The sequence below is a fragment of the Salmo salar genome, unplaced genomic scaffold, assembly GCF_905237065.1.
Source record: "Salmo salar unplaced genomic scaffold, Ssal_v3.1, whole genome shotgun sequence".
Classification (NCBI taxonomy): domain Eukaryota; kingdom Metazoa; phylum Chordata; class Actinopteri; order Salmoniformes; family Salmonidae; genus Salmo; species Salmo salar.
In genome coordinates this window covers 3,984-30,359 of record NW_025547096.1, presented here as the reverse complement: position 1 = coordinate 30,359, position 26,376 = coordinate 3,984, and the positions used below count along the sequence as shown (strand labels likewise).

The 26,376-nt window shown below is 46.3% G+C and overlaps 1 protein-coding gene across 1 annotated transcript; it reads right to left on the bottom strand.

Annotated features, from left to right (window-relative positions):
• Positions 1–263: 263 nt before the first annotated feature.
• Positions 264–21,202, bottom strand: LOC123731714 (neuronal acetylcholine receptor subunit alpha-2-like; the record flags this gene model as incomplete). The annotated part of the gene is given in 5 exon segments (XM_045711116.1): positions 264–497; positions 2,015–2,142; positions 2,145–2,215; positions 20,424–20,533; positions 21,158–21,202. Coding segments are annotated over 5 exon segments (588 nt in total), but the record flags the coding sequence as incomplete, so codon positions are not given.
• Positions 21,203–26,376: the final 5,174 nt, after the last annotated feature.

The following is a 26,376-nucleotide window of genomic DNA, read 5'->3' as shown; positions in this document are numbered from 1 at the left end:
AGGGGAGATGGAAGACTAGGAATCTACCTGAGGGGAGATGGACGACTAGGAATCTACCTGAGGGGAGATGGACGACTAGGAATCTACCTGAGGGGAGATGGACGACTAGGATCTACCTGAGGGGAGATAGAAGACTAGGAATCTACTTGAGGAAGATAGAAGACTAGGACCTACCTGAGGGGAGATAGAAGACTAGGAATCTACCTGAGGGGAGATAGAAGACTAGGAATCTACCTGAGGGAAGATAGAAGACTAGGACCTACCTGAGGGAGATAGAAGACTACCGAAGAAACCAGGACGGTGAGACAGGAGATGAGCAGACAGGGGATGATCAGGTTTATGGTGTAGAAGAGAGGCAGCCGTCTGATGATGAAGAAGTAGGTGATATCAGGGTAGATCTCATGACAGCAGTCGTACTTCTTGGTGTTGTATGTTCCCACTGCGTTGATGATGGCCCACTCTCCACTCTCCCAGTAGTTGTTCAGATCCACAGTGTTCTAGGGGATAAAGATCAACCGTCCCACTCTATAAAGGCTTCATATGGCATACATAAAAGCTTCATAAGCACTGTGTAGATATAGTTGTTCAGGTCTACTGTATTCTAGGGGATAGAGATACACTTTAGTCTTAGAGGAAAATTGTCACACACTGCTGGCTCTGATTGGCTCGCAGTGTGGCTTCACATTGACAGCAATGGAGTTAGCAAGAACACAAACAGATCTGGGATCAGGCTAGTGGCTAATGTATAAAACATAAACACATAGACACATAACAATACGTTACCCATATCATGCACATCTTGTACAACACTTTTATAACATTACCTCCTTGAGTGATTATTTGACTGACTGACTGACTGACTGACACTGACTGATTGATACAATAAATCATTTAGACAAAAATGTGCAAAATGCACAAACTTCACTTTTATGCTGACGATGCTGTTATCTGTTGTTGTGCCTCTCACAAATCTCTCACAAAAGCTTTCCAGAACTTGCAAACTGCTTTTTATACTGTTCAACGTTCCTTGTGTCAATTGAAGCTTATCCTCAATACTGACAAAACTAAACTAATGATGTTTTCTAAAGCAAGAAATAGATCGCTGAACCTTTCACCTATTACTACCTGTCAGGGCATTGAGATTGAGACTGTAACCTCATATAAGTATCTTGGAATTTTAATTGATGACGGCCTATGTTTTAAATTGCATATTCAACAACTTACAAAAAAATTGTAGCTGAAGTTGGGATTTTATTTTAGGAATAAGGCCGATTTTTATTTTGAAGCCAGATGGAGGCTAGTATCAGCTACATTTATGCCTTTACTAGACGATGGGGGATATTTTATATATGAATGCTTCCGCTCAGTGTTTGAGATCAATTGACACCCTTTACCATGGCGCATTGATATATTTTTTAAACTACGCACCACTGCACTTTATATACCAGGGTTGGCTGGCCTTCTCTAGTCACTCGTAGGCTCAGTCACTGGTATACTTTTACTTACAAAGCCATTTTGGGTTTACTACCATTTTATTTTGGCATTTTTATTGTTCAGAAATGTGGTGGGTCGTCTCTTTGTTCGCTGGACTATATCCTGCTAACTGTTCCAAATGTCCAAACTGAATTTGGTAAAAGGAATTTTATGTACTCTGCGCCATCGTCTTGGAATGCCTTACAAAATACATTTAAACTGGAAGAACTTGTCCCGATTGGTGTTTTTAAATCACTGATGAATGATCTTGAGACTGATTCCCTGACCTGTCAATGTTTTTAATTTGCTGTTTTATGATTTTGTTATACTCTTGTGAATTCTATGGTTTTTACTAGATTACTTGTAGTTTTTCATGTTGTCTGTCTGTAATTGTGTAATGACTTGGTGCATCCTGTCTTGGCCAGGATGCTCTTGAAAAAGAGATTTCAAATCTCAATGAGCCCTTCCTGGTTAAATAAAGGTAAATATATATATTTATATATATATATATATATAATAATAACAAAATAAAACTCCATACCTCGATTCGTTCCAGGTCAATTTTAGCCTTGTCGTAAGTCCAGGAACCAAACTTCATCTTACAGTTCTGCTGGTCGAAGGGGAAGAAGGTGACGTCTATAGAACAGGAGGACTTATAGATGGCCGGGGAACCCAGCGCACCTTCCCATTGTAGAACAGGTGGGCCTTGGTCATGTGGGTTACGGCGAACTCACCGTCCGCACTGGAGGGAGGAGAGGAGAGCAGAACACAACAGAACAGAAAATAGGTTACTGAAGTAATTGTACACGTGAGGGTGCGTCGTACAGCCCGGCTGTGCTGCGGTCGTATGTACGAGTCAATAGCCGAATATCCGTATATCATTGGCATCGTTGCCAGGCAAACCCTCTGGTTGTTAGCTCGATTGACATTGTCAGTTTGTGCAGGTTGTTATGGGCACGCACAGCCATAGACACGGGGAGTAGTGGTGCTACAGCACCACCAGGTGGTGAGATGGTGAAACTGAAATGTTTTATTGATTATAAAATGATCATGGTATTGTAGGTAAGGGAAAGAAAGAAAATCTGTTTTGCAAGCGGTACGTTCACGATAGGCTCTTGTCTATTCAGTTGTGACCGTTTGTCGTTGGACGCGCTCTGCTGTACGATAGACAGTTTCGTTTTGAGTTGAGTCGGGTCTCTCCATCTCTGTCCCTCTCCCATAGGCGACACGTGAGTTTCCAGTTTTGGTGAAGCTAATTTTCACCATAAAAAAATAAAATGCACCTTTATAATAAAGTATTCCATGTAACTGTCATTGCATTTACAGACTCATGTAAGATATCTACTATTCCTAATGGATAGTCATAATGTAGGTTAATTATATAAAACTCAATCACTGTTGGCAACAAAAAAAGACAGCAGTGTTCACTACATGGCTGAGCGCCTGGTGGTGTAGAATAGGCCTTATGACATGGCTGAGCGCCTGTTGGTGTAGAGTAGGCCTTATGACATGGCTGAGCGCCTGGTGGTGTAGAGTAGGCCTTATGACATGGCTGAGCGCCTGTTGGTGTAGAGTAGGCCTTATGACATGGCTGAGCGCCTGGTGGTGTAGAGTAGGCCTTATGACATGGCTGAGCGCCTGGTGGTGCAGAGTAGGCCGTATGACATGGCTGAGCGCCTGGTGGTGTAGAGTAGGCCTTATGACAATGCTGAGCGCCTGGTGGTGTAGAGTAGACCTTATGATATGGCTGAGCGCCTGGTGGTGCAGAGTAGGCCTTATGACATGGCTGAGCGCCTGTTGGTGTAGAGTAGGCCTTATGACATGGCTGAGCGCCTGGTGGTGTAGAGTAGACCTTATGACATGGCTGAGCGCCTGGTGGTGCAGAGTAGGCCTTATGACATGGCTGAGCGCCTGGTGGTGTAAAGTATGGCTTATGACATGGCTGAGCGCCTGGTGGTGTAGAGTAGGCCTTATGCTATAGCTATATCAGATACGTTTCTTCTCCTTTTTGTTTTGTGTTTGTAAACACATTTCATGTAATTCTACTGCAATTTATATGACTGGAGACATTAGCAGAATCTTTTTTTTATAGAAACAAAAATGACAGGGGTAGTATAGGCTTATATGCTACTGCTGACAAATAATAAACAGGTCAATAAAGACGACCTTCTCTCCATCTAATCCAGGTCCATGAAAAGGGTAGACACAAATTGTACAATATGAAGTCCATCTAACCTGGAGGACGACATTATTGTCTAAAAACAAAATATTAAGTGGTACTGGTTTGTTTCGGCTGTCAGTTTGCCAAATTTCACAAATTTCTAAATTCCATCATGAGAAAAACATAGGCATACTGTTTGGAAAACAAATGCCTACTGCTGAAAAGAGAAGACTGATCTGTCTGTAGAAGCTAAAACATTTTTTTAATCAACAGCTTTTGAGCGATTCTGAGCGAACAGCACTTTCAAAATAGCTTATCTTGAGATATTGGCACAAGCGCATTGGCCATCCCCGGTGAGTAGCCTATGCTTCATCTTCATCATTGGGTGAATCAGTGTCACTGGAAAGTGTATTTTGTAGCCTACTGTAGCCTGTACTATATATACACAGTACACTGAATATATTCTATATATCAGGGTTTCGGACAAGTGACTGGGAAGATTTTAATTAATCTGACATTCGAGAAATGTACCGGGCATCCATATGCATTGGGTGCGTAACCCATTAGGGTGTACACCAATGCAGCCAGCACCATCAATAAACCAGGGATGTCGGCCAAATGAGCAACATTTACGTGTCCTTAAAAACAGCCTACAAAAAAATTACAAAACACTATTCCTTGTGTTTCGATGTGTAGCATATGCACAACTTTATAGCTTATTGTTTTTATAGTTTTTTTCCATTCCTAAAAAATAATTGTCCACCTAACGGTTCAGCTATCAAGAGATTTGAGTACTAAATGTATCAGGGCATTGCATGCATAGACCTATAGACTTAGGAGTCCACTGGATTATATTCATATAAAATGAATCTAAAAAGGAAGAGAAGCTAAGGCCTAGCCCCAGAGAGAGATAGAGATTCGTATAGAGGAAGAGAAGCTAAGGCCTAGCCCCAGAGAGAGATAGAGATTCATATAAAGGAATAGAAGCTAAGGCCTAGCCCCAGAGATAGATAGAGATTCGTATAAAGGAATAGAAGCTAAGGCCTAGCCCCAGAGAGAGATAGAGATTCGTATAAAGGAATAGAAGCTAAGGCCTAGCTCTAGAGAGAGATAGAGATTTGTATAAAGGAAGAGAAGCTAAGGCCTAGCCCCAGAGAGAGATAGAGATTCGTATAGAGGAATAGAAGCTAAGGCCTAGCTCCAGAGACAGATAGAGATTTGTATAAAGGAAGAGAAGCTAAGGCCTAGCCCCAGAGAGAGATAGAGATTCGTATAAAGGAAGAGAAGCTAAGGCCTAGCTCCAGAGAGAGATAGAGATTTGAATAAAGGAAGAGAAGCTAAGGCCTAGCCCCAGAGACAGATAGAGATTCGTATAAAGGAAGAGAAGCTAAGGCCTAGTCCCAGAGAGAGATAGAGATTCATATTTGTGGTTAATATCCAAGAGAGGAACTTCATCATCAAGTCTTCGTCCCAAACTGCCTTAACCTGTTATGGCTAGGGGGCAGTATTTTCACGGCTGGATAAAAAACGTACCCGATTTAATCTGGTTACTACTCCTGCCCAGTAACTAGAATATGCATATAATTATTGGCTTTGGATAGAAAACACTCCAAAGTTTCTAAAACTGTTTGAATGGTGTCTGTGAGTATAACAGAACTCAAATGGCAGGTCAAAACCTGAGAGATTCCTTTACAGGAAGTGGCCTGTCTGACCATTTATTGTCTTTCTTTGACATCTCATTCAATTACAAAGGATCTCTGCGGTAACGTGACACTTCCCACGGCTCCAATAGGCTCTCAGAGCCCGGGAAAAACCTGAATGTCGTCATTCCAGCCCCAGGCTGAAACACATTATCGCCTTTCTCAAGTGGCCGATCAAGGGACTGTGGGCTTAGGCGCGTGCACTGGCCGCCCCCGTCTTTGTGTTTTTTCCTCTGTTTGCCGAAAAGGAGATTCCCGGTCGGAATATTATCGCTTTTTTACGAGATAAATTGCATAAAAATTGATTTTAAACAGCGGTTGACATGCTTCGAAGTACGGTAATGGAATATTTAGAATTTTTTGTCACGAAATGCGCCATGCGCACGACCCTGATTTACCATTTCGGATAGTTTCTGGAACGCATTCGAACAAAACGCCGCTATTCGGATATAACGATGGATTATTTTGGAACAAACCAACATTTGTTATTGAAGTAGCAGTCCTGGGAGTGCATTCTGACGAAGACAACAAAAGGTAATCAAACTTTTGTAATAGTAAATCTGATTTTGGTGAAGGCTAAACTTGCCGGGTGTCTAAATAGCTAGCCCGTGATGGCTGGGCTATGTACTTAGAATATTGCAAAATGTGCTTTCACCAAAAAGCTATTTTAAAATCGGACATATCGAGTGCATAGAGGAGTTCTGTATCTATAATTCTTAAAATAATTGTTATGCTTTTTGTGAACGTTTATCGTGAGTAATTTAGTAAATTGTTAGTAAATTCCCCGGAAGTTTGGTTGGGGGTATGCTAGTTCTGAACGTCACATGCTAATGTAAAAAGCTGTTTTTTGATATAAATATGAACTTGATTGAACAAAACATGCATGTATTGTATAACATAATGTCCTAGGTGTGTCATCTGATGAAGATCATCAAAGGTTAGTGCTGCATTTAGCTGTCTTCTGGGTTTTTGTGACATTATATGCTAGCTTGAAAAATGGGTGTCTGATTATTTCTGGCTGGGTACTCTGCTGACATAATCTAATGTTTTGCTTTCGCTGTAAAGCCTTTTTGAAATCGGACAGTGTGGTTAGATAAAGGAGAGTCTTGTCTTTAAAATGCTGTGAAATAGTCATATGTTTGAAAAATTGAAGTTTTTGTATTTTTGAGGAATTTGTAATTCGCGCCACGCCTATCATTGGATATTGGAGCAGGTGTTCCGCTAGCGGAACGTCTAGATGTAAGAGGTTAATCAGTTGCGGTAAACTGTTGCTTGTTGGGTTGAGCACACAGAGATGGACACAGAGACAGGGAGGTTCTAGTCAGAAAACACGACTTTACTAGGCAACAAAAAATAAACAAAATAAGTTAGGGTTGGCTCAGTCCTACTCATATTTGGCTCTGTGCCTTCGGTGCTCGTTCCCCTCTGTAGAATCACTCCTTGCCTCTCTCTTTTTCTCCCCCATGGTGTGCCACGGTGCTCCATTTATGTGGGTTGCATGGCTGCTTGGCAATCTCCCCTAATTACCCCTAATTGGTGCCATCAGTGTCAGGGTGCCCAGCCCGGGAACTCCCAGCAGAGGGAGACAACGTCGCGGCACGTACCTCCCCTTTATCACCAACCACCAGGGTAGACCTCCCGGGATACCACCCTGACCGGGAGGGAAGCGTACTCAGGGCTAGGTTTGCATCCCTCCTGGAGAGGGCATCAAGAACCAGCAGGTGACGTGGTCATTTGTGTCCGTACCTCTTGCCATCCACACGAGGTGGGCATGGTCGGTGATCAGGGTGAACTTCCTCCCGAGGAGGTAATACTTGAGGGTGTGCAGTGCCCACTTCACGCCGAGGCACTCCTTCTTGACAATCGCGTATTTCTTCTACCTTTGGAGGAGCTTCCTACTGACATACATGATTGGGTGTTCCTCACCTTCCTGCTCTTGGGACAAGACGGCTCCACCTCTGTGTCAGACGCGTCTGTCTGTTCCAGGGGGTGATTTGAGAAGTCCGGGGTGATGAGAACCGGATGTGAACATAGCGCGTCGATCAGGGCCTGTAACGCCACCTCTGTGTCCTCCGTCCATCGTACCGTCTGGGGTAGGCATGCCCTTGTCAAGTCTGTGAGGGGAGAAACTATTGCGGCAAAGTTAGGTACAAATCGACTGTAGTAGCCTGATAACTCCAGGAACGACTTCACAGCAATTTTTCTTCTTCTTGGGGCTTCACATTTCCCGATTCAATAGCCCAGGTACTCTACCTCGGCGTAGCCCAGCTTGCACTTGTGGGGTTTCGAGGTCAGCGCCACATCGCTTGGTGCTTCCACCGCCTGTAGCCTACAGAGATGCGACTCCCAACTGTCACTGTGCACGATTATATCATCCAAATATGCAGCAGCGTACTCACGGTGTGGGCGCAGGACACTGTCCATGAGTCACTGGAAGGTCGATGGGGCCCCGTGGAGCACGAGAGGAAGAACGTGGTGGTAGTATAGCCCCCCCCCCTGGGGTGGAGAAGGCCATCTTCTCCCCGGGAGGCCGCTGGCACCTGCAGCACCTGCCAGTACCCCTTTGTCAGGTCCAGGATGCTGACCTCGCCTTCCCCAAGCGGTCGATCGGTTCATCCACCTGGGGCATGAGGTAGGCATTGAATTTACTGACCTTGTTCAGCCCCGGAAGTCATTGCAGAAGTGGACAGTTCCGTCCGGTTTCGGTACCAGCACTATAGGGCTAGACCACTCACTGTGGGACTCCTCCAGTACCCCAATCTCTAGCATTGTCGTCATTTACCGCTGGGCCGCTGACCTCCGGGCTTCTGGTATCCGGTATGGCCATTTATGCACTTTTTTCTCCCAGACGTGTGTGGATATGATGTTCCACGAGATCCGTGCGCCCGGCGAACACGACCATATTCCGCTGGACCAAATTTCGGAGCGCTTGTCATTGGGTCCGGCTGAGATCTTCCCCCATGGAAACTTCGATGGGGGCGGGTTCTCCTGTGGCCGGGTTCATGTTGCACACAGCGCCTCTTGTGCATGCCATCTCTTCAGTAGGTTCACATGGTACAGCTGGAGGGGTTGGCAGACCTTGTAATTGATGTCGCCTACCCCCTTGACGATGTCATAGGGCCCATGCCACGTAGCCAGGAATTTGCTCTCTGTTTTGGGGATCAGCACTAAGACCTTCTCACCTGGGTGGAACTCTCGTGGTTGGGCCCCCTGGTTGTATACTCGCTCCTGGGCGCGTTGCGCCTGGGCCATGTGCTCCCTCCCCACTGGCCAAATCGCCTTCATCCTCTCCCTCATCTCCTCCACGTGTTCCACCATGATGCGAAAGGGGGTCGGTTGGTCTTCCCAGACCTCCTTGGCTAGGTCCAGCAGTCCGGGGAACTGACGGCCATACAGGAGCTCAAAGGGGGAGAACCCAGTGGACGCTTGGGGTACCACGCGCACCGAGAACATCAAGTGGGGCAGCAGCTGATCCCAGTTCCTTCCATCTCACTCGATGACCACCTTCAGCATCTGCTTTAGGGTCTTATTGAAGCGTTCGACTAGCCCGCCCCGTTTGTGGATGGTACACGCTGATCCTCACCTGTTTGATTCGTAAAGATTGCAGACATGTTTCATTACACGAGACATGAATGCGGTGCCCTGGTCCATCAGGATTGCCTGTGGGATACCCACCCGGCTCAATAAATGGAAGCGCTCCTACACGATACCTTTCGCTGTGGCCGTGCGTAACATTGGTGTATTGGTGTCCCCTCGTTGTCTTCACCAACGGACCCACCAGATCCATCGCCACCTGCTCAAACGGCACCCCTATCATGGGCAGGGGAACCAAAGGGTTTCTATAATGTGCCCTCAGGGCTGTGATCTGGCACTCCGGACAGGTACGGCACTAGTCCTCCATGGCGCGCTTGACTCCGGGCCAGAGGAACCGATTCCCAATCCCCGCCCTGATTTTTCTCCATCCCTAGGTATGCCCAGAGCAGGTGGGTGTGGGCGAGCTGCAAGACAGTACTAACATACTGGGTGGGTAGGAGTAACAACTCTTTTGTCTCCCCATTGCGGTTTACAACCTGATACAGTAAATTATGCTTGATGGCGAAGTGTGGGTAGCGCCACTCACTTACCCCGGGTAACAGCGCAATCACGTCCACCGGCAATCACCTGGCCCCTCGCGTTCTGGAGGTTGGGGTCTTTAACTGGGCCGTCTCAAACTGGCCCATGAGGATTTTCGTGTCGGATGACCCATCTAGGGTCTCCACGTCCATAAAGGGGTGCCTGAGGTCCTCCTCTGACGATGGCTCGTTTCCCGGCACGGGTCGTCTTCCTCCTCCTGGTCCGACTCGGGCCCAGTGGACATGATACAACAGCATAGTAATCAGCAACCAATTGATTAAAGAAAAAAAATACTACTGTCCTATATAGCCTACCAGAACCTGCATGACATTAGCCATTCTAGCGCTCTCTCCCAGCTTGGAAAGAAAATTGGTGTGCGTAAAACCAGTCTATAAATGCCAAATTATACAGTCAGTCCAACCTCAAAACACTAGCTTAGTAGGGAATGTTTCTTTATGCAGTGCAGCCAACTATCTATAGCTATATATATATATATATATATATATAGTATCTAGCTGATATTTAGCTTCAATTTATGAAAATTACACATAGCCTAACAATGAAATAAAAAGTAGTCAGCTAGAGAATACATTTAACCCCTATTTATTGTTCAACTCAGCAGGTTTTCTGGCTAATAGCATACACAAATGGCCTGTGATCAAGGTAAATTAAATTCAATCCAGCTTGAGAGACTCCCCTGGTGTTCTGAAGTCCTTCTGAGACATTATGCATGATGTGTCCATTGCACACAAGTTAAACTAAGTCTTGAATGATACATGCAAAGATATAACAGAGATAAGGGACTGTTGATATTGCAACCACACAACCCAAACACCGGTTCACCAGTATGAAGAAAATCGCAAACTGCTTTTTTTTGTTTTTGAACCGTCAAGAACTGTTGTCCACAAAAGATGATCTGTTTGCATTCGCCAATGTATTGTCTGTCCAGTATCCAGACGACCTGTCCCCAAGAGCTTCCTATACAGTTCATCTCTTTCCATAACGTGTTGAACTGCTGAATTTGAAGCACAACTCCCTTCTTCCCAGTTTCTCTGATGTTGCTACAACGACCAAGCTGTTTTTAACCATCCCTGTAACTGTAGCTTCTGCGGAGAGATCAAAAACTAAAACTCATAAAGAACTACCTAAGAACGAAGCATTATGCTCTCGGTGTCACGTTCTGACCAGTAAAGGGGTTATTTGTTATTGTAGTTTGGTCAGGACGTGGCAGGGGGGGTGTTTGTTTTATGTGGTTCGGGGTTGTTGATTTAATTGTTTATGTAGAGGGGTGTTTGTTTAGAGTATTCCTGGGTTTTGGTCTATGTTCTATGTTAGTGTATTTCTATGTTCAGTCTAGTCTATGTATTTCTATGTTTAGTTAATTGGGATTGGGCCTTCAATTGGAGGCAGCTGTTCCTCGTTGCCTCTGATTGAAGGTCCTATGTATAGGGGTGTGTTTGTTATGGGAATTGTGGGAGGTTGTTATTGCATAGCTGTGTGTAGCCTGCATTAATGTTTGTCGTCCGATCGTTTTCTTGTTTTGTTTTCGTCAGTGTTGTAAATAAAGTTAAGATGAGCACTCAACCCGCTGCGCCTTGGTCCATTACATACGACGACCGTTACACTCGGTCTGACATGCGCTTTTAAAAGCATCTGAGTAAACTCCACTCATTGCAACCCGCTGCGCCTTGGTCCATTACATACGACGACCGTTACACTCGGTCTGACATGCGCTTTTAAAAAGCATCTGAGTAAACTCCACTCATTGCAACCCGCTGCGCCTTGGTCCATTACATACGACGACCGTTACACTCGGTCTGACATGCGCTTTTAAAAGCATCTGAGTAAACTCCACTCATTGCAACCCGCTGCGCCTTGGTCCATTACATACGACGACCGTTACACTCGGTCTGACATGCGCTTTTAAAAAGCATCTGAGTAAACTCCACTCATTGCAACCCGCTGCGCCTTGGTCCATTACATACGACGACCGTTACACTCGGTCTGACATGCGCTTTTAAAAAGCATCTGAGTAAACTCCACTCATTGCAACCCGCTGCGCCTTGGTCCATTACATACGACGACCGTTACACTCGGTCTGACATGCGCTTTTAAAAAGCATCTGAGTAAACTCCACTCATTGCAACCCGCTGCGCCTTGGTCCATTACATACGACGACCGTTACACTCGGTCTGACATGCGCTTTTAAAAGCATCTGAGTAAACTCCACTCATTGCAACCCGCTGCGCCTTGGTCCATTACATACGACGACCGTTACACTCGGTCTGACATGCGCTTTTAAAAAGCATCTGAGTAAACTCCACTCATTGCAACCCGCTGCGCCTTGGTCCATTACATACGACGACCGTTACACTCGGTCTGACATGCGCTTTTAAAAAGCATCTGAGTAAACTCCACTCATTGCAACCCGCTGCGCCTTGGTCCATTACATACGACGACCGTTACACTCGGTCTGACATGCGCTTTTAAAAAGCATCTGAGTAAACTCCACTCATTGCAACCCGCTGCGCCTTGGTCCATTACATACGACGACCGTTACACTCGGTCTGACATGCGCTTTTAAAAAGCATCTGAGTAAACTCCACTCATTGCAACCCGCTGCGCCTTGGTCCATTACATACGACGACCGTTACACTCGGTCTGACATGCGCTTTTAAAAAGCATCTGAGTAAACTCCACTCATTGCAACCCGCTGCGCCTTGGTCCATTACATACGACGACCGTTACACTCGGTCTGACATGCGCTTTTAAAAAGCATCTGAGTAAACTCCACTCATTGCAACCCGCTGCGCCTTGGTCCATTACATACGACGACCGTTACACTCGGTCTGACATGCGCTTTTAAAAAGCATCTGAGTAAACTCCACTCATTGCAACCCGCTGCGCCTTGGTCCATTACATACGACGACCGTTACACTCGGTCTGACATGCGCTTTTAAAAAGCATCTGAGTAAACTCCACTCATTGCAACCCGCTGCGCCTTGGTCCATTACATACGACGACCGTTACACTCGGTCTGACATGCGCTTTAAAAAAGCATCTGAGTAAACTCCACTCATTGCAACCCGCTGCGCCTTGGTCCATTACATACGACGACCGTTACACTCGGTCTGACATGCGCTTTTAAAAAGCATCTGAGTAAACTCCACTCATTGCAACCCGCTGCGCCTTGGTCCATTACATACGACGACCGTTACACTCGGTCTGACATGCGCTTTTAAAAAGCATCTGAGTAAACTCCACTCATTGCAACCCGCTGCGCCTTGGTCCATTACATACGACGACCGTTACACTCGGTCTGACATGCGCTTTTAAAAGCATCTGAGTAAACTCCACTCATTGCAACCCGCTGCGCCTTGGTCCATTACATACGACGACCGTTACACTCGGTCTGACATGCGCTTTTAAAAGCATCTGAGTAAACTCCACTCATTGCAACCCGCTGCGCCTTGGTCCATTACATACGACGACCGTTACACTCGGTCTGACATGCGCTTTTAAAAAGCATCTGAGTAAACTCCACTCATTGCAACCCGCTGCGCCTTGGTCCATTACATACGACGACCGTTACACTCGGTCTGACATGCGCTTTTAAAAAGCATCTGAGTAAACTCCACTCATTGCAACCCGCTGCGCCTTGGTCCATTACATACGACGACCGTTACACTCCGGTCTGACATGCGCTTTTAAAAAGCATCTGAGTAAACTCCACTCATTGCAACCCGCTGCGCCTTGGTCCATTACATACGACGACCGTTACACTCGGTCTGACATGCGCTTTTAAAAGCATCTGAGTAAACTCCACTCATTGCAACCCGCTGCGCCTTGGTCCATTACATACGACGACCGTTACACTCGGTCTGACATGCGCTTTTAAAAGCATCTGAGTAAACTCCACTCATTGCAACCCGCTGCGCCTTGGTCCATTACATACGACGACCGTTACACTCGGTCTGACATGCGCTTTTAAAAAAGCATCTGAGTAAACTCCACTCATTGCAACCCGCTGCGCCTTGGTCCATTACATACGACGACCGTTACACTCGGTCTGACATGCGCTTTTAAAAGCATCTGAGTAAACTCCACTCATTGCAACCCGCTGCGCCTTGGTCCATTACATACGACGACCGTTACACTCGGTCTGACATGCGCTTTAAAAAGCATCTGAGTAAACTCCACTCATTGCAACCCGCTGCGCCTTGGTCCATTACATACGACGACCGTTACACTCGGTCTGACATGCGCTTTAAAAAGCATCTGAGTAAACTCCACTCATTGCAACCCGCTGCGCCTTGGTCCATTACATACGACGACCGTTACACTCGGTCTGACATGCGCTTTTAAAAGCATCTGAGTAAACTCCACTCATTGCAACCCGCTGCGCCTTGGTCCATTACATACGACGACCGTTACACTCGGTCTGACATGCGCTTTTAAAAAGCATCTGAGTAAACTCCACTCATTGCACTGGTGCCATCGTAGCCTTGCCCAAGGCATTTATTCACCGATATCCCTTTATTTTCAATCAGTTCAATCATTTATTTTTGAAGGCCTGAGGCACTTTGATCAGTCACATTCCTGAAGCCCAAGAAACAAACACTTTGCTATGTAACTGAGCTCCCTCCAAAAAGCTGTATATCATCTGTGTTAAGGCCACATTTTACATTTTAATATGACAGGAACCTCATCAACACTTCACAAAATTGTTTATTTACACACAAACACACAGGACTCCGAGACATATTAGAAGCCATTTTTTTGGTAAAGACTTACGATCCTCCAGGAACAATCTCTTATATGGCAGTCTAATTGATCTCCTCCCCTCAAGCGCTACAAATCCCCTGATCACGGCTTTAATACACGCCACTAATAGCTGTAGCTAGAGACATAATATTAAGTCTATCATTACATCTTCCTCACACACACACACACACACACACACACACACACACACACACACACACACACACACACACACACACACACACACACACACACACACCTTTTTAATTTCAATAACTGAGCACGATCTCACAGGAGAGTTTTAGGAGGTGGAACAGTCATTAAATAATCTTGAGTTTTAATCTGACACTTTTGGCCATGAAACTATAATTAATTTACATGAGGAAAAAACTATAAGAAGGGCTGGTATATTACTGGGGAGTGCTAGGATCAGGATAACATGGCAGTATATTACTAGGGAGGAGGCTAGGATCAGGATAACATGGCAGTATATTACTGGGGAGGGCTAGGATCAGGATAACATGGCAGTATATTACTGGGGAGGGCTAGGATCAGGATAACATGGCAGTATATTACTAGGGAGGAGGCTAGGATCAGGATAACATGGCAGTATATTACTGGGGAGGAGGCTAGGATCAGGATAACATGGCAGTATATTACTGGGGAGGGCTAGGATCAGGATAACATGGCAGTATATTACTGGGGAGGAGGCTAGGATCAGGATAACACGGCAGTATATTACTAGGGAGGAGGCTAGGATCAGGATAACATGGCAGTATATTACTGGGGAGGAGGCTAGGATCAGGATAACACCGCAGTATATTACTAGGGAGGAGGCTAGGATCAGGATAACATGGCAGTATATTACTGGGGAGGGCCAGGATCAGGATAACACGGCAGTATATTACTGGGGAGGAGGCTAGGATCAGGATAACATGGCAGTATATTACTGGGGAGGGGCTAGGATCAGGATAACATGGCAGTATATTACTGGGGAGGGCTAGGATCAGGATAACACAGCAGTATATTACTGGGGAGGAGGCTAGGATCAGGATAACATGGCAGTATATTACTGGGGAGGAGGCTAGGATCAGGATAACACGGCAGTATATTACTGGGGAGGGCTAGGATCAGGATAACACGGCAGTATATTACTGGGGAGGGCTAGGATCAGGTTAACATGGCAGTATATTACTGGGGAGGAGGCTAGGATCAGGATAACATGGCAGTATATTACTGGGGAGGGCTAGGATCAGGATAACATGGCAGTATATTACTAGGGGAGGAGGCTAGGATCAGGATAACATGGCAGTATATTACTGGGGAGGAGGCTAGGATCAGGATAACATGGCAGTATATTACTGGGGAGGAGCTAGGATCAGGATAACACGGCAGTATATTACTGGGGAGGAGGCTAGGATCAGGATAACATGGCAGTATATTACTGGGGAGGGCTAGGATCAGGATAACATGGCAGTATATTACTGGGGAGGGCTAGGATCAGGATAACATGGCAGTATATTACCGGGGAGGGCTAGGATCAGGATAACATGGCAGTATATTACTGGGGAGGGCTAGGATCAGGATAACATGGCAGTATATTACTGGGGAGGAGGCTAGGATCGGGATAACATGGCAGTATATTACTGGGAGGAGGCTAGGATCAGGATAACATGGCAGTATATTACTGGGGAGGGCTAGGATCAGGATAACATGGCAGTATATTACTGGGGAGGGCTAGGGATCAGGATAACACGGCAGTATATTACCGGGGAGGGCTAGGGTCAGGATAACATGGCAGTATATTACAGGGGAGGGCTAGGATCAGGATAACACGGCAGTATATTACTGGGGAGGGCTAGGATCAGGATAACATGGCAGTATATTACTGGGGAGGGCTAGGATCAGGATAACACGGCAGTATATTACTGGGGAGGGCTAGGATCAGGATAACATGGCAGTATATTACTGGGGAGGGCTAGGATCAGGATAACATGGCAGTATATTACTAGGGGAGGAGGCTAGGATCAGGATAACATGGCAGTATATTACTGGGGAGGAGGCTAGGATCAGGATAACACGGCAGTATATTACTGGGGAGGGCTAGGATCAGGATAACATGGCAGTATATTACTGGGGAGGAGGCTAGGATCAGGATAACATGGCAGTATATTACTGGGGAGGGCTAGGATCAGGATAACATGGCAGTATATTACTGGGGAGGGCTAGGATCAGGATAACACGGCAGTATATTACTGGGGAGGGCTAGGATCAGGATAACACGGCAGTATATTACTGGGGAGGGCTAGGATCAGGATAACACGGCAGTATATTACTAGGGAGGAGGCTAGGATCAGGATAACATGGCAGTATATTACCGGGGAGGGCTAGGATCAGGATAACATGGCAGTATATTACCGGGGAGGGCTAGGATCAGGATAACATGGCAGTATATTACTGGGGGAGGAGGCTAGGATCGGGATAACACGGCAGTATATTACTGGGGAGGAGGCTAGGATCAGGATAACACGGCAGTATATTACTGGGGAGGAGGCTAGGATCAGGATAACACGGCAGTATATTACTGGGGAGGAGGCTAGGATCAGGATAACACGGCAGTATATTACTGGGGATGGCTAGGATCAGGATAACAGGGCAGTATATTACTGGGGAGGAGGCTAGGATCAGGATAACATGGCAGTATATTACTGGGGAGGGCTAGGATCAGGATAACATGGCAGTATATTACTGGGGAGGGCTAGGATCAGGATAACAAGGCAGTATATTACTGGGAAGGGCTAGGATCAGGATAACACGGCAGTATATTACTGGGGAGGGCTAGGATCAGGATAACATGGCAGTATATTACTGGGGAGGAGGCTAGGATCAGGATAACATGGCAGTATATTACTGGGGAGGGCTACGATCAGGTTAACACGGCAGTATATTACTGGGGAGGAGGCTAGGATCAGGATAACAGGGCAGTATATTACTGGGGAGGAGGCTAGGATCAGGATAACATGGCAGTATATTACTGGGGAGGAGGCTAGGATCAGGATAACATGGCAGTATATTACTGGGGAGGAGGCTAGGATCAGGATAACATGGCAGTATATTACTGGGGAGGAGGCTAGGATCAGGATAACATGGCAGTATATTACTGGGGAGGGCTAGGATCAGGATAACACGGCAGAATATTACTGGGGAGGGCTAGGATCAGGTTAACACGGCAGTATATTACTGGGGAGGGCTAGGATCAGGATAACACGGCAGTATATTACTGGGGAGGGCTAGGATCAGGTTAACACGGCAGTATTTTACTGGGGAGGGCTAGGATCAGGATAACACGGCAGTATATTACTGGGGAGTGCTAGGATCAGGATAACACGGCAGTATATTACTGGGGAGGGCTAGGATCAGGATAACATGGCAGTATATTACTGGGGAGGGCTAGGATCAGGATAACATGGCAGTATATTACTGGGGAGGGCTAGGATCAGGATAACACGGCAGTATATTACTGGGGAGGAGGCTAGGATCAGGATAACATGGCAGTATATTACTGGGGAGGGCTAGGATCAGGATAACATGGCAGTATATTACTGGGGAGGGCTAGGATCAGGATAACATGGCAGTATATTACTAGGGAGGAGGCTAGGATCAGGATAACATGGCAGTATATTACTGGGGAGGAGGCTAGGATCAGGATAACACGGCAGTATATTACTGGGGAGGGCTAGGATCAGGATAACACGGCAGTATATTACTGGGGAGGAGGCTAGGATCAGGATAACATGGCAGTATATTACTGGGGAGGGCTAGGATCAGGATAACATGGCAGTATATTACTGGGGAGGGCTAGGATCAGGATAACATGGCAGTATATTACTGGGGAGGGCTAGGATCAGGATAACACGGCAGTATATTACTGGGGAGGGCTACGATCAGGATAACACGGCAGTATATTACTGGGGAGGGCTAGGATCAGGATAACACGGCAGTATATTACTAGGGAGGAGGCTAGGATCAGGATAACATGGCAGTATATTACCGGGGAGGGCTAGGATCAGGATAACATGGCAGTATATTACTGGGGAGGAGGCTAGGATCGGGATAACACGGCAGTATATTACTGGGGAGGAGGCTAGGATCAGGATAACACGGCAGTATATTACTGGGGAGGAGGCTAGGATCAGGATAACACCGCAGTATATTACTGGGGAGGAGGCTAGGATCAGGATAACACGGCAGTATATTACTGGGGATGGCTAGGATCAGGATAACAGGGCAGTATATTACTGGGGAGGCGGCTAGGATCAGGATAACATGGCAGTATATTACTGGGGAGGGCTAGGATCAGGATAACATGGCAGTATATTACTGGGGAGGGCTAGGATCAGGATAACAAGGCAGTATATTACTGGGAAGGGCTAGGATCAGGATAACACGGCAGTATATTACTGGGGAGGGCTAGGATCAGGATAACATGGCAGTATATTACTGGGGAGGGCTAGGATCAGGATAACATGGCAGTATATTACTGGGGAGGGCTACGATCAGGTTAACACGGCAGTATATTACTGGGGAGGAGGCTAGGATCAGGATAACAGGGCAGTATATTACTGGGGAGGAGGCTAGGATCAGGATAACATGGCAGTATATTACTGGGGAGGAGGCTAGGATCAGGATAACATGGCAGTATATTACTGGGGAGGAGGCTAGGATCAGGATAACATGGCAGTATATTACTGGGGAGGGCTAGGATCAGGATAACATGGCAGTATATTACTAGGGAGGAGGCTAGGATCAGGATAACATGGCAGTATATTACTGGGGAGGAGGCTAGGATCAGGATAACACGGCAGTATATTACTGGGGAGGGCTAGGATCAGGATAACACGGCAGTATATTACTGGGGAGGAGGCTAGGATCAGGATAACATGGCAGTATATTACTGGGGGAGGGCTAGGATCAGGATAACATGGCAGTATATTACTGGGGAGGGCTAGGATCAGGATAACATGGCAGTATATTACTGGGGAGGGCTAGGATCAGGATAACACGGCAGTATATTACTGGGGAGGGCTAGGATCAGGATAACACGGCAGTATATTACTGGGGAGGGCTAGGATCAGGATAACACGGCAGTATATTACTAGGGAGGAGGCTAGGATCAGGATAACATGGCAGTATATTACCGGGGAGGGCTAGGATCAGGATAACATGGCAGTATATTACTGGGGAGGGCTAGGATCAGGATAACATGGCAGTATATTACTGGGGAGGAGGCTATGATCAGGATAACACGGCAGTATATTACTGGGGAGGGCTAGGATCAGGATAAAATGGCAGTATATTACTGGGGAGGAGGCTAGGATCAGGATAACATGGCAGTATATTACTGGGGAGGGCTAGGATCAGGATAACATGGCAGTATATTACTGGGGAGGGCTAGGATCAGGATAACACGGCAGAATATTACTGGGGAGGGCTAGGATCAGGTTAACACGGCAGTATATTACTGGGGAGGGCTAGGATCAGGATAACACGGCAGTATATTACTGGGGAGGGCTAGGATCAGGTTAACACGGCAGTATTTTACTGGGGAGGGCTAGGATCAGGATAACACGGCAGTATATTACTGGGGAGTGCTAGGATCAGGATAACACGGCAGTATATTACTAGGGAGGAGGCTAGGATCAGGATAACATGGCAGTATATTACTGGGGAGGGCCAGGATCAGGATAACATGGCAGTATATTACTGGGGAGGAGGCTAGGATCAGGATAACATGGCAGTATATTACTGGGGAGGGCTAGGATCAGGATAACATGGCAGTATATTACCGGGGAGGGCTAGGATCAGGATAACATGGCAGTATATTACTGGGGATGGGAGAGTAGACCTACAGCTGCTTTTTAATCAATCAAACCCTAACAGCAACAGGTACATATATTCGTGCCTCAGTGTTGGACATAAATATGTAATCTATGTTAATCATCAGTGCTGTCATGCTCCAGAACAGGTAGAAGGGACCACAGTCATCAGCTCATTGTTGTGGGAAATATCTTCTGAGAAACACTTCGATGTGAAGCGTATGATTCATGAATCCAATAGATGGTGCCGCGTAACCATTTAAATAGGCCTAGATGTGGAGTCTCCTGAAGTCGACCTCGCTGTTACGTTAAGACAACCGTTTTGCTGTCACTCACTTGTTGTAGAGGACGATGTCTGGGACCCAGATGAGTTCTGACGGTACTCTGATGGACGTGACGTTGTCGTAGTCAGACGGTCTCCAGCGTAGCTTGTAGTCATTCCACTCCTAAGAGGAGAAAACACACACACACACACACACACACACACACACACACACACACACACACACACACACACACACACACACACACACACACACACACACACACACACACACACACACACACACACACACGAGAGGACATTCAGTGCCACAGGTCTTATCAGACAGAGTCAATTAAAGGCCTATTAATCCATAACAAACTAATAACGGTAATTAATTCACATTGAAACACCTGTCTCACACACATGCTATATACACTGAATGTACTGAAACACACATGCTATATATACTGAATGTACTAAAACACACATGCTATATATACTGAATGTACTGAAACACACATGCTATATATACACTGTATGTACTGAAACACATGCTATATATACTGAAAGTACTAAAACACACATGCTATATATACTGAAAGTACTAAAACACACATGCTATATATACTGAATGTACTGAAACACACATGCTATATATACACTGAATGTACTGAAACACACATGCTATATATACACTGAATGTACAGAAACACATGCTATATATACTGAATGTACTAAAACACATGCTATATATACTGAATGTACAGAAACACACATGCTATATACACTGAATGTACTGAATCACCTGTTTCAGCCAGACGTTGGTTGTCATCATCTGATTTTTCTCGTCCTGCAGAAAGGAAAATACAAAAGAGGTGAATGAAAAATAGAGAGAAGAAGAGAGAAGAAGAAAGACATAGAGGGAGAGAGAAGCAGAAAGAGAGAGAGGGAGAGAGAAGCAGAAAGAGAGAGAGAGAGAGGAGAGAGAAGCAGAGAGAGAGAGAGAGAGAGAGGGGAGAGGAGGGGGAGAGAGAGAGAGAGGGGGAGAAAGAGAGAGGGGAGAGGGGGAGAGAGAGGGGGAGAGGGGAGAGAGAGGGGGGAAGCCCCAAATATTATTTAAGCATATATGGTCCCGGGGAAAGCCCCAAGTCCATTTCAGAACAAGTCCAACATTTTAGACATGTGAAGATCTCTAGGTCATAGGTTAACTAAATCTGGTTTAAACAAGGTGTGTTTTTGCAGGTCTATTTTCAAAATACTAAATATATTTCTTAAAATGGAAGATGGCTGCCGTATTCACAGAGGAACCATGATGCAATAGGAAAGGTTGTTAAACCTTACACCTTATAAATGTACAAATAGAGACAGTACGAGGACAATAATTAGAGACAGACGAAGAGCGACAGAGAGAACTAGAGACAGAGAGAATGAGAGACGGAGAGAACGAGAGATGGAGAGAACTAAAGACAGAGGAAGAGAGATGGAGAGAACTAGAGAGAGAGAACAAGAGATGGAGAGATCTAGAGAGAGAGATCGAGAGATGCAGAGAACTAGAGAGAGCGAATGAGAGATGGAAAGAACTAGAGATAGAGAGACAGAACGAGAGATGGAGAGAACTAAAGACAGAGGAAGAGAGAAATGGAGAGAACTAGAGACAGAGGAAACGAGACAGAGGAAACGAGACAGAGAGAATGAGAGACAGAGAGAACTAGAGATGGAGAGAACGAGAGACAGAGAGATAGAGAACTAGAGACAGAGAGAACGAGAGATGGAGAGAACGAGAGAACTAGAGACAGAGGAAGAGAGATGCAGAGAACTAGAGACAGAACGAGAGATGGAGAGAACGAGAGATAGAACGAGAGATGGAGAGATCTAGAGAACGAGACATGGAGAGAACTAGACAGACAGAGGAAAAGAGAGACAGAATTAGAGATGTAGAGAACAAGAGACAGAGGAAGGGAGATGGAGAGAACTAGAGAGAGAGAACAAGAGATGGAGAGATCTAGAGAGAGAGATCGAGAGATGCAGAGAACTAGAGAGAGCGAATGAGAGATGGAAAGAACTAGAGATAGAGAGACAGAACGAGAGATGGAGAGAACTAAAGACAGAGGAAGAGAGAAATGGAGAGAACTAGAGACAGAGGAAACGAGACAGAGGAAACGAGACAGAGAGAATGAGAGACAGAGAGAACTAGAGATGGAGAGAACGAGAGACAGAGAGATAGAGAACTAGAGACAGAGAGAACGAGAGATGGAGAGAACGAGAGAACTAGAGACAGAGGAAGAGAGATGCAGAGAACTAGAGACAGAACGAGAGATGGAGAGAACGAGAGATAGAACGAGAGATGGAGAGATCTAGAGAACGAGACATGGAGAGAACTAGACAGACAGAGGAAAAGAGAGACAGAATTAGAGATGTAGAGAACAAGAGACAGAGGAAGGGAGATGGAGAGAACTAGAGAGAGAGAACAAGAGATGGAGAGATCTAGAGAGAGAGAACGAGAGATGGAGAGAACTAGAGAGAGAGAACAAGAGATGGAGAGATCTAAAGAGAGAGAACGAGAGATGGAGAGAACTAGAGAGAGAGAACAAGAGATGGAGAGATCTAGAGAGAGAGAACGAGAGATGGAGAGAACTAGAGAGAGAGAACGAGAGATGGAGAGAACTAGAGAGAGAGAACGAGAGATGGAGAGAACTAGAGAGAGAGAACGAGAGATGGAGAGAACTAGAGAGAGCGAATGAGAGATGGAAAGAACTAGAGAGAGAGAGACAGAACGAGAGATGGAGAGAACTAAAGACAGAGGAAGAGAGAGAGAGAACAAGAGATGGAGAGAACGAGAGATGGAGAGAACTAGAGAGAGGAAGAGAGAGAAAACGAGATGGAGAGAACTAGAGACAGAGCGAGAGATGGAGAGATCTAGAGAACGAGACACGGAGAGAACGAGAGATGGAGAGAACTAGAGACAGAGGAAATGAGACAGAGAGAATGAGAGATGGAGAGAACGAGAGAACTAGAGACAGAGCGAACGAGAACTAGAGACAGAGAGAACGAGAGATGGAGAGAATGAGAGATGGAGAGAACGAGAGAACTAGAGACAGAACGAGAGATGGAGAGATCTAGAGAACGAGACATGGAGAGAAGTAGACAAAGGAAGAGAGAGAGAGAATGAGAGATGGAGAGAACGAGAAACAAAGAGAACGAGAGATGGAGAGAACGAGAGAACTAGAGACAGAGGAAGAGAGATGGAGAGAACGAGAGACAGAGAGATAGAGAACTAGAGACAGAGGAAATGAGAGAACGAGAGAACTAGAGAGAGAGAGAGAACGAGAGATGGAGAGAACTAGAGACAGGAAGAGAGACAGAGAGAACTAGACAGAGGAAGAGAGAGAGAATGAGAGATGGAGAGAACTAGAGACAGAGAGAACGAGAGATGGAGAGAACCTGAGAGAGGAAGAGAGACAGAGAGAACGAGAGATGGACAGTGAGAGAAGGTTTGTGTAACAATGTACAGTATATTCAAAACCCCTGCCACTCTCAATTTAAATTGCGGCCATGCTTGTGTGCAATACTTCTCTGTAGTTATTGACTGAAGAATTGTTTGATTAGGTTGTTTTTCACACCTTTACTCTGCTTCAAAGCCCATGTGAGGCGACTGATGGAGATTGAAGGATTTGTTTCAGTTTGCTGTGAGAGTTCATTTAGTAACACCTGTTTTGCAATTTCATAAACAGGTCTTGCCAATTACACTTAACTAACTGCTTATTCCCAAAGATAAGCTCATTGGGGAACAATGTGAGAATATTAAATGAATATAATTTACATAAATTTATATTTTCTGCAACAAGCTGTCAGTCAACACTGCTGCGATCCTGTGAGGTTCATTTAGACTGGTAGAGCATGACGCTTGGGTTCAATTCCCACTGGGCCCACCCATACGAAAATGTATATGCGCCCTTATTCACTTTGGATGAAAGTGACTGGTAAAGGGCCTATATTATTATTATTATTATTATACTATTATTATATTATTATCATTATATTATTATCATTATATTATATAATTATTATTATTATACTATTATATTATTATTATTATACTATTATATTATTATCATTATTACTGTCAAGGTATGCGTGAAGGGCTGTAGGAAGTCAGGCACAGGAGAGCAGATATTTGGTGGCAAAACGGAGCCTTTTATTTGGCGAACCAAAAGCACACGGCACAAACGAACAGGAAAATACAAATATGGGTTTACCATAACCCAGCGCAACCAGCCTAACGTGCGCAAACATACAAACAGATAAACAATACCACACAAAGACATGGGGGAAACAGAGGGTTAAATACATAACACATAATGAGGGAAATGAGAACCAGGTGTGTAGGAAAATGAGACAAAACAAATGGAAAATGAAAATGGATTGGCGATGACTAGAAGACCGGCGACGTCGACCGCCGAACACCACCCGAACAAGGAGAGGCATCGACTTCGGTAGAAGTCGTGACAGTACCCCCCCTGACGACTCCGGCCTCGAGGACGACCCGGAGGGCGAGCGCAGGGCGATCCGGACAGAGATGGTGGAACTCTCGCAGCAGAGAAGGATCCTCAAGGGGGCCCCCTGAAGTTGAACATGGGCAGCGTCCCATGTTTCCTCCGCGCTACCGGAACCAGTCGTCCACTGCAGGAGCCTCGGTCTGACTCTGATGCCAAGGAGCCAGAACCGGCTGATACCCCAAAACACACTGGAAGGGGAAAGGTTAGTGGAGGAGTGGCAGAGCGAGTTCTGGGCCATCTCTGCCCAGGGCACGAACGCTGCCCACTCCCCGGCCGGTCCTGGCAATAGGACCTCAGAAACCTACCCACATCCTGGTTAACTCTCTCCACCTGCCCATTACTCTCGGGATGAAACCCTGAGGTAAGGCTGATCGAGACCCCCAGACGTTCCATGAACGCCTTCCAGACCCTCGACGTGAACTGGGACCTCGATCAGACACTATATTCTCAGGTACCCGTAGTGCCGGAAGACGTGCGTAAACAAGGCCTTCACAGCCTGTAGGGTGACGTGTGGGCCCAAATGATCAGCTGGTCACGGACAGCAGACGGAACATACAGACGTCCAGCGGGACACTGGAGGGGAGCGGGCTCTGCACGCCGACGCTCCCGTTCAATGTCCGCGTCTAGCTCCCACACTACCGGCACCACCAGGCAGGAGGCCAGGAGATGGGAGTGGGATCCATGGGCCGCTTCCTCTGTGTCATACAGCCGGGACAGTGCGTCTGCCTTCACATTCTAGGCACCTGGTCTGAAAAACATGGCCCACCTTGCCTGGCGAGGGTTCAGTCTCCTCACCGCCCGGATGTACTCCAGATTGCGGTGGTCAGTCCAGATGAGAAAAGGGTGTTTAGCTCCTCAAGCCAATGTCTCCACGCCTTCAAAGCCTTGATGATGGCCAATAACTCCCGGTCCCCACATCATAGTTTCGCTCCGCCGGGCTGAGCTTCCTCGAGAAGAAAGCACAGGGGCGGAGCTCGGTGGCGTACCCGAGCGCTGAGAGAGCACAGCTTCTATCCCAGCCTCGGACGCGTCCACCTCCACTATGAACGCCAAAGAGGGATCCGGATGAGCCAGCACGGAGCCGAGGTAAACAGAGCCCTCAGGTGACTAAAAAGCCCTGTCCGCCTCAGCTGTCCAATGCAAGCGCACCAGGCCCCCTTCAGCAGTGAGGTAATGGGAGCCGCTACCTGACCAAAACCCCGGATAAACCTCCGGTAGTAGTTGGCAAACCCTAAGAACCGCTGCACCTCCTTTACCGTGGTGGGAGTCGGCCAATTACGCACAGCTGCAATGCGGTCACTTCCATCTCCACCCCTGAGGTGGAAATGCGATACCCTAGGAAGGAGACGGACTGTTGAAAGAACAGGCATTTCTCAGCCTTGACGTACAGGTCATGCTCCAACAGTCGACTAACCTGTCTGGGCCAGTGGGACGCTTGCGTCCCACCCTAATCAACAGCCAGTGGAAT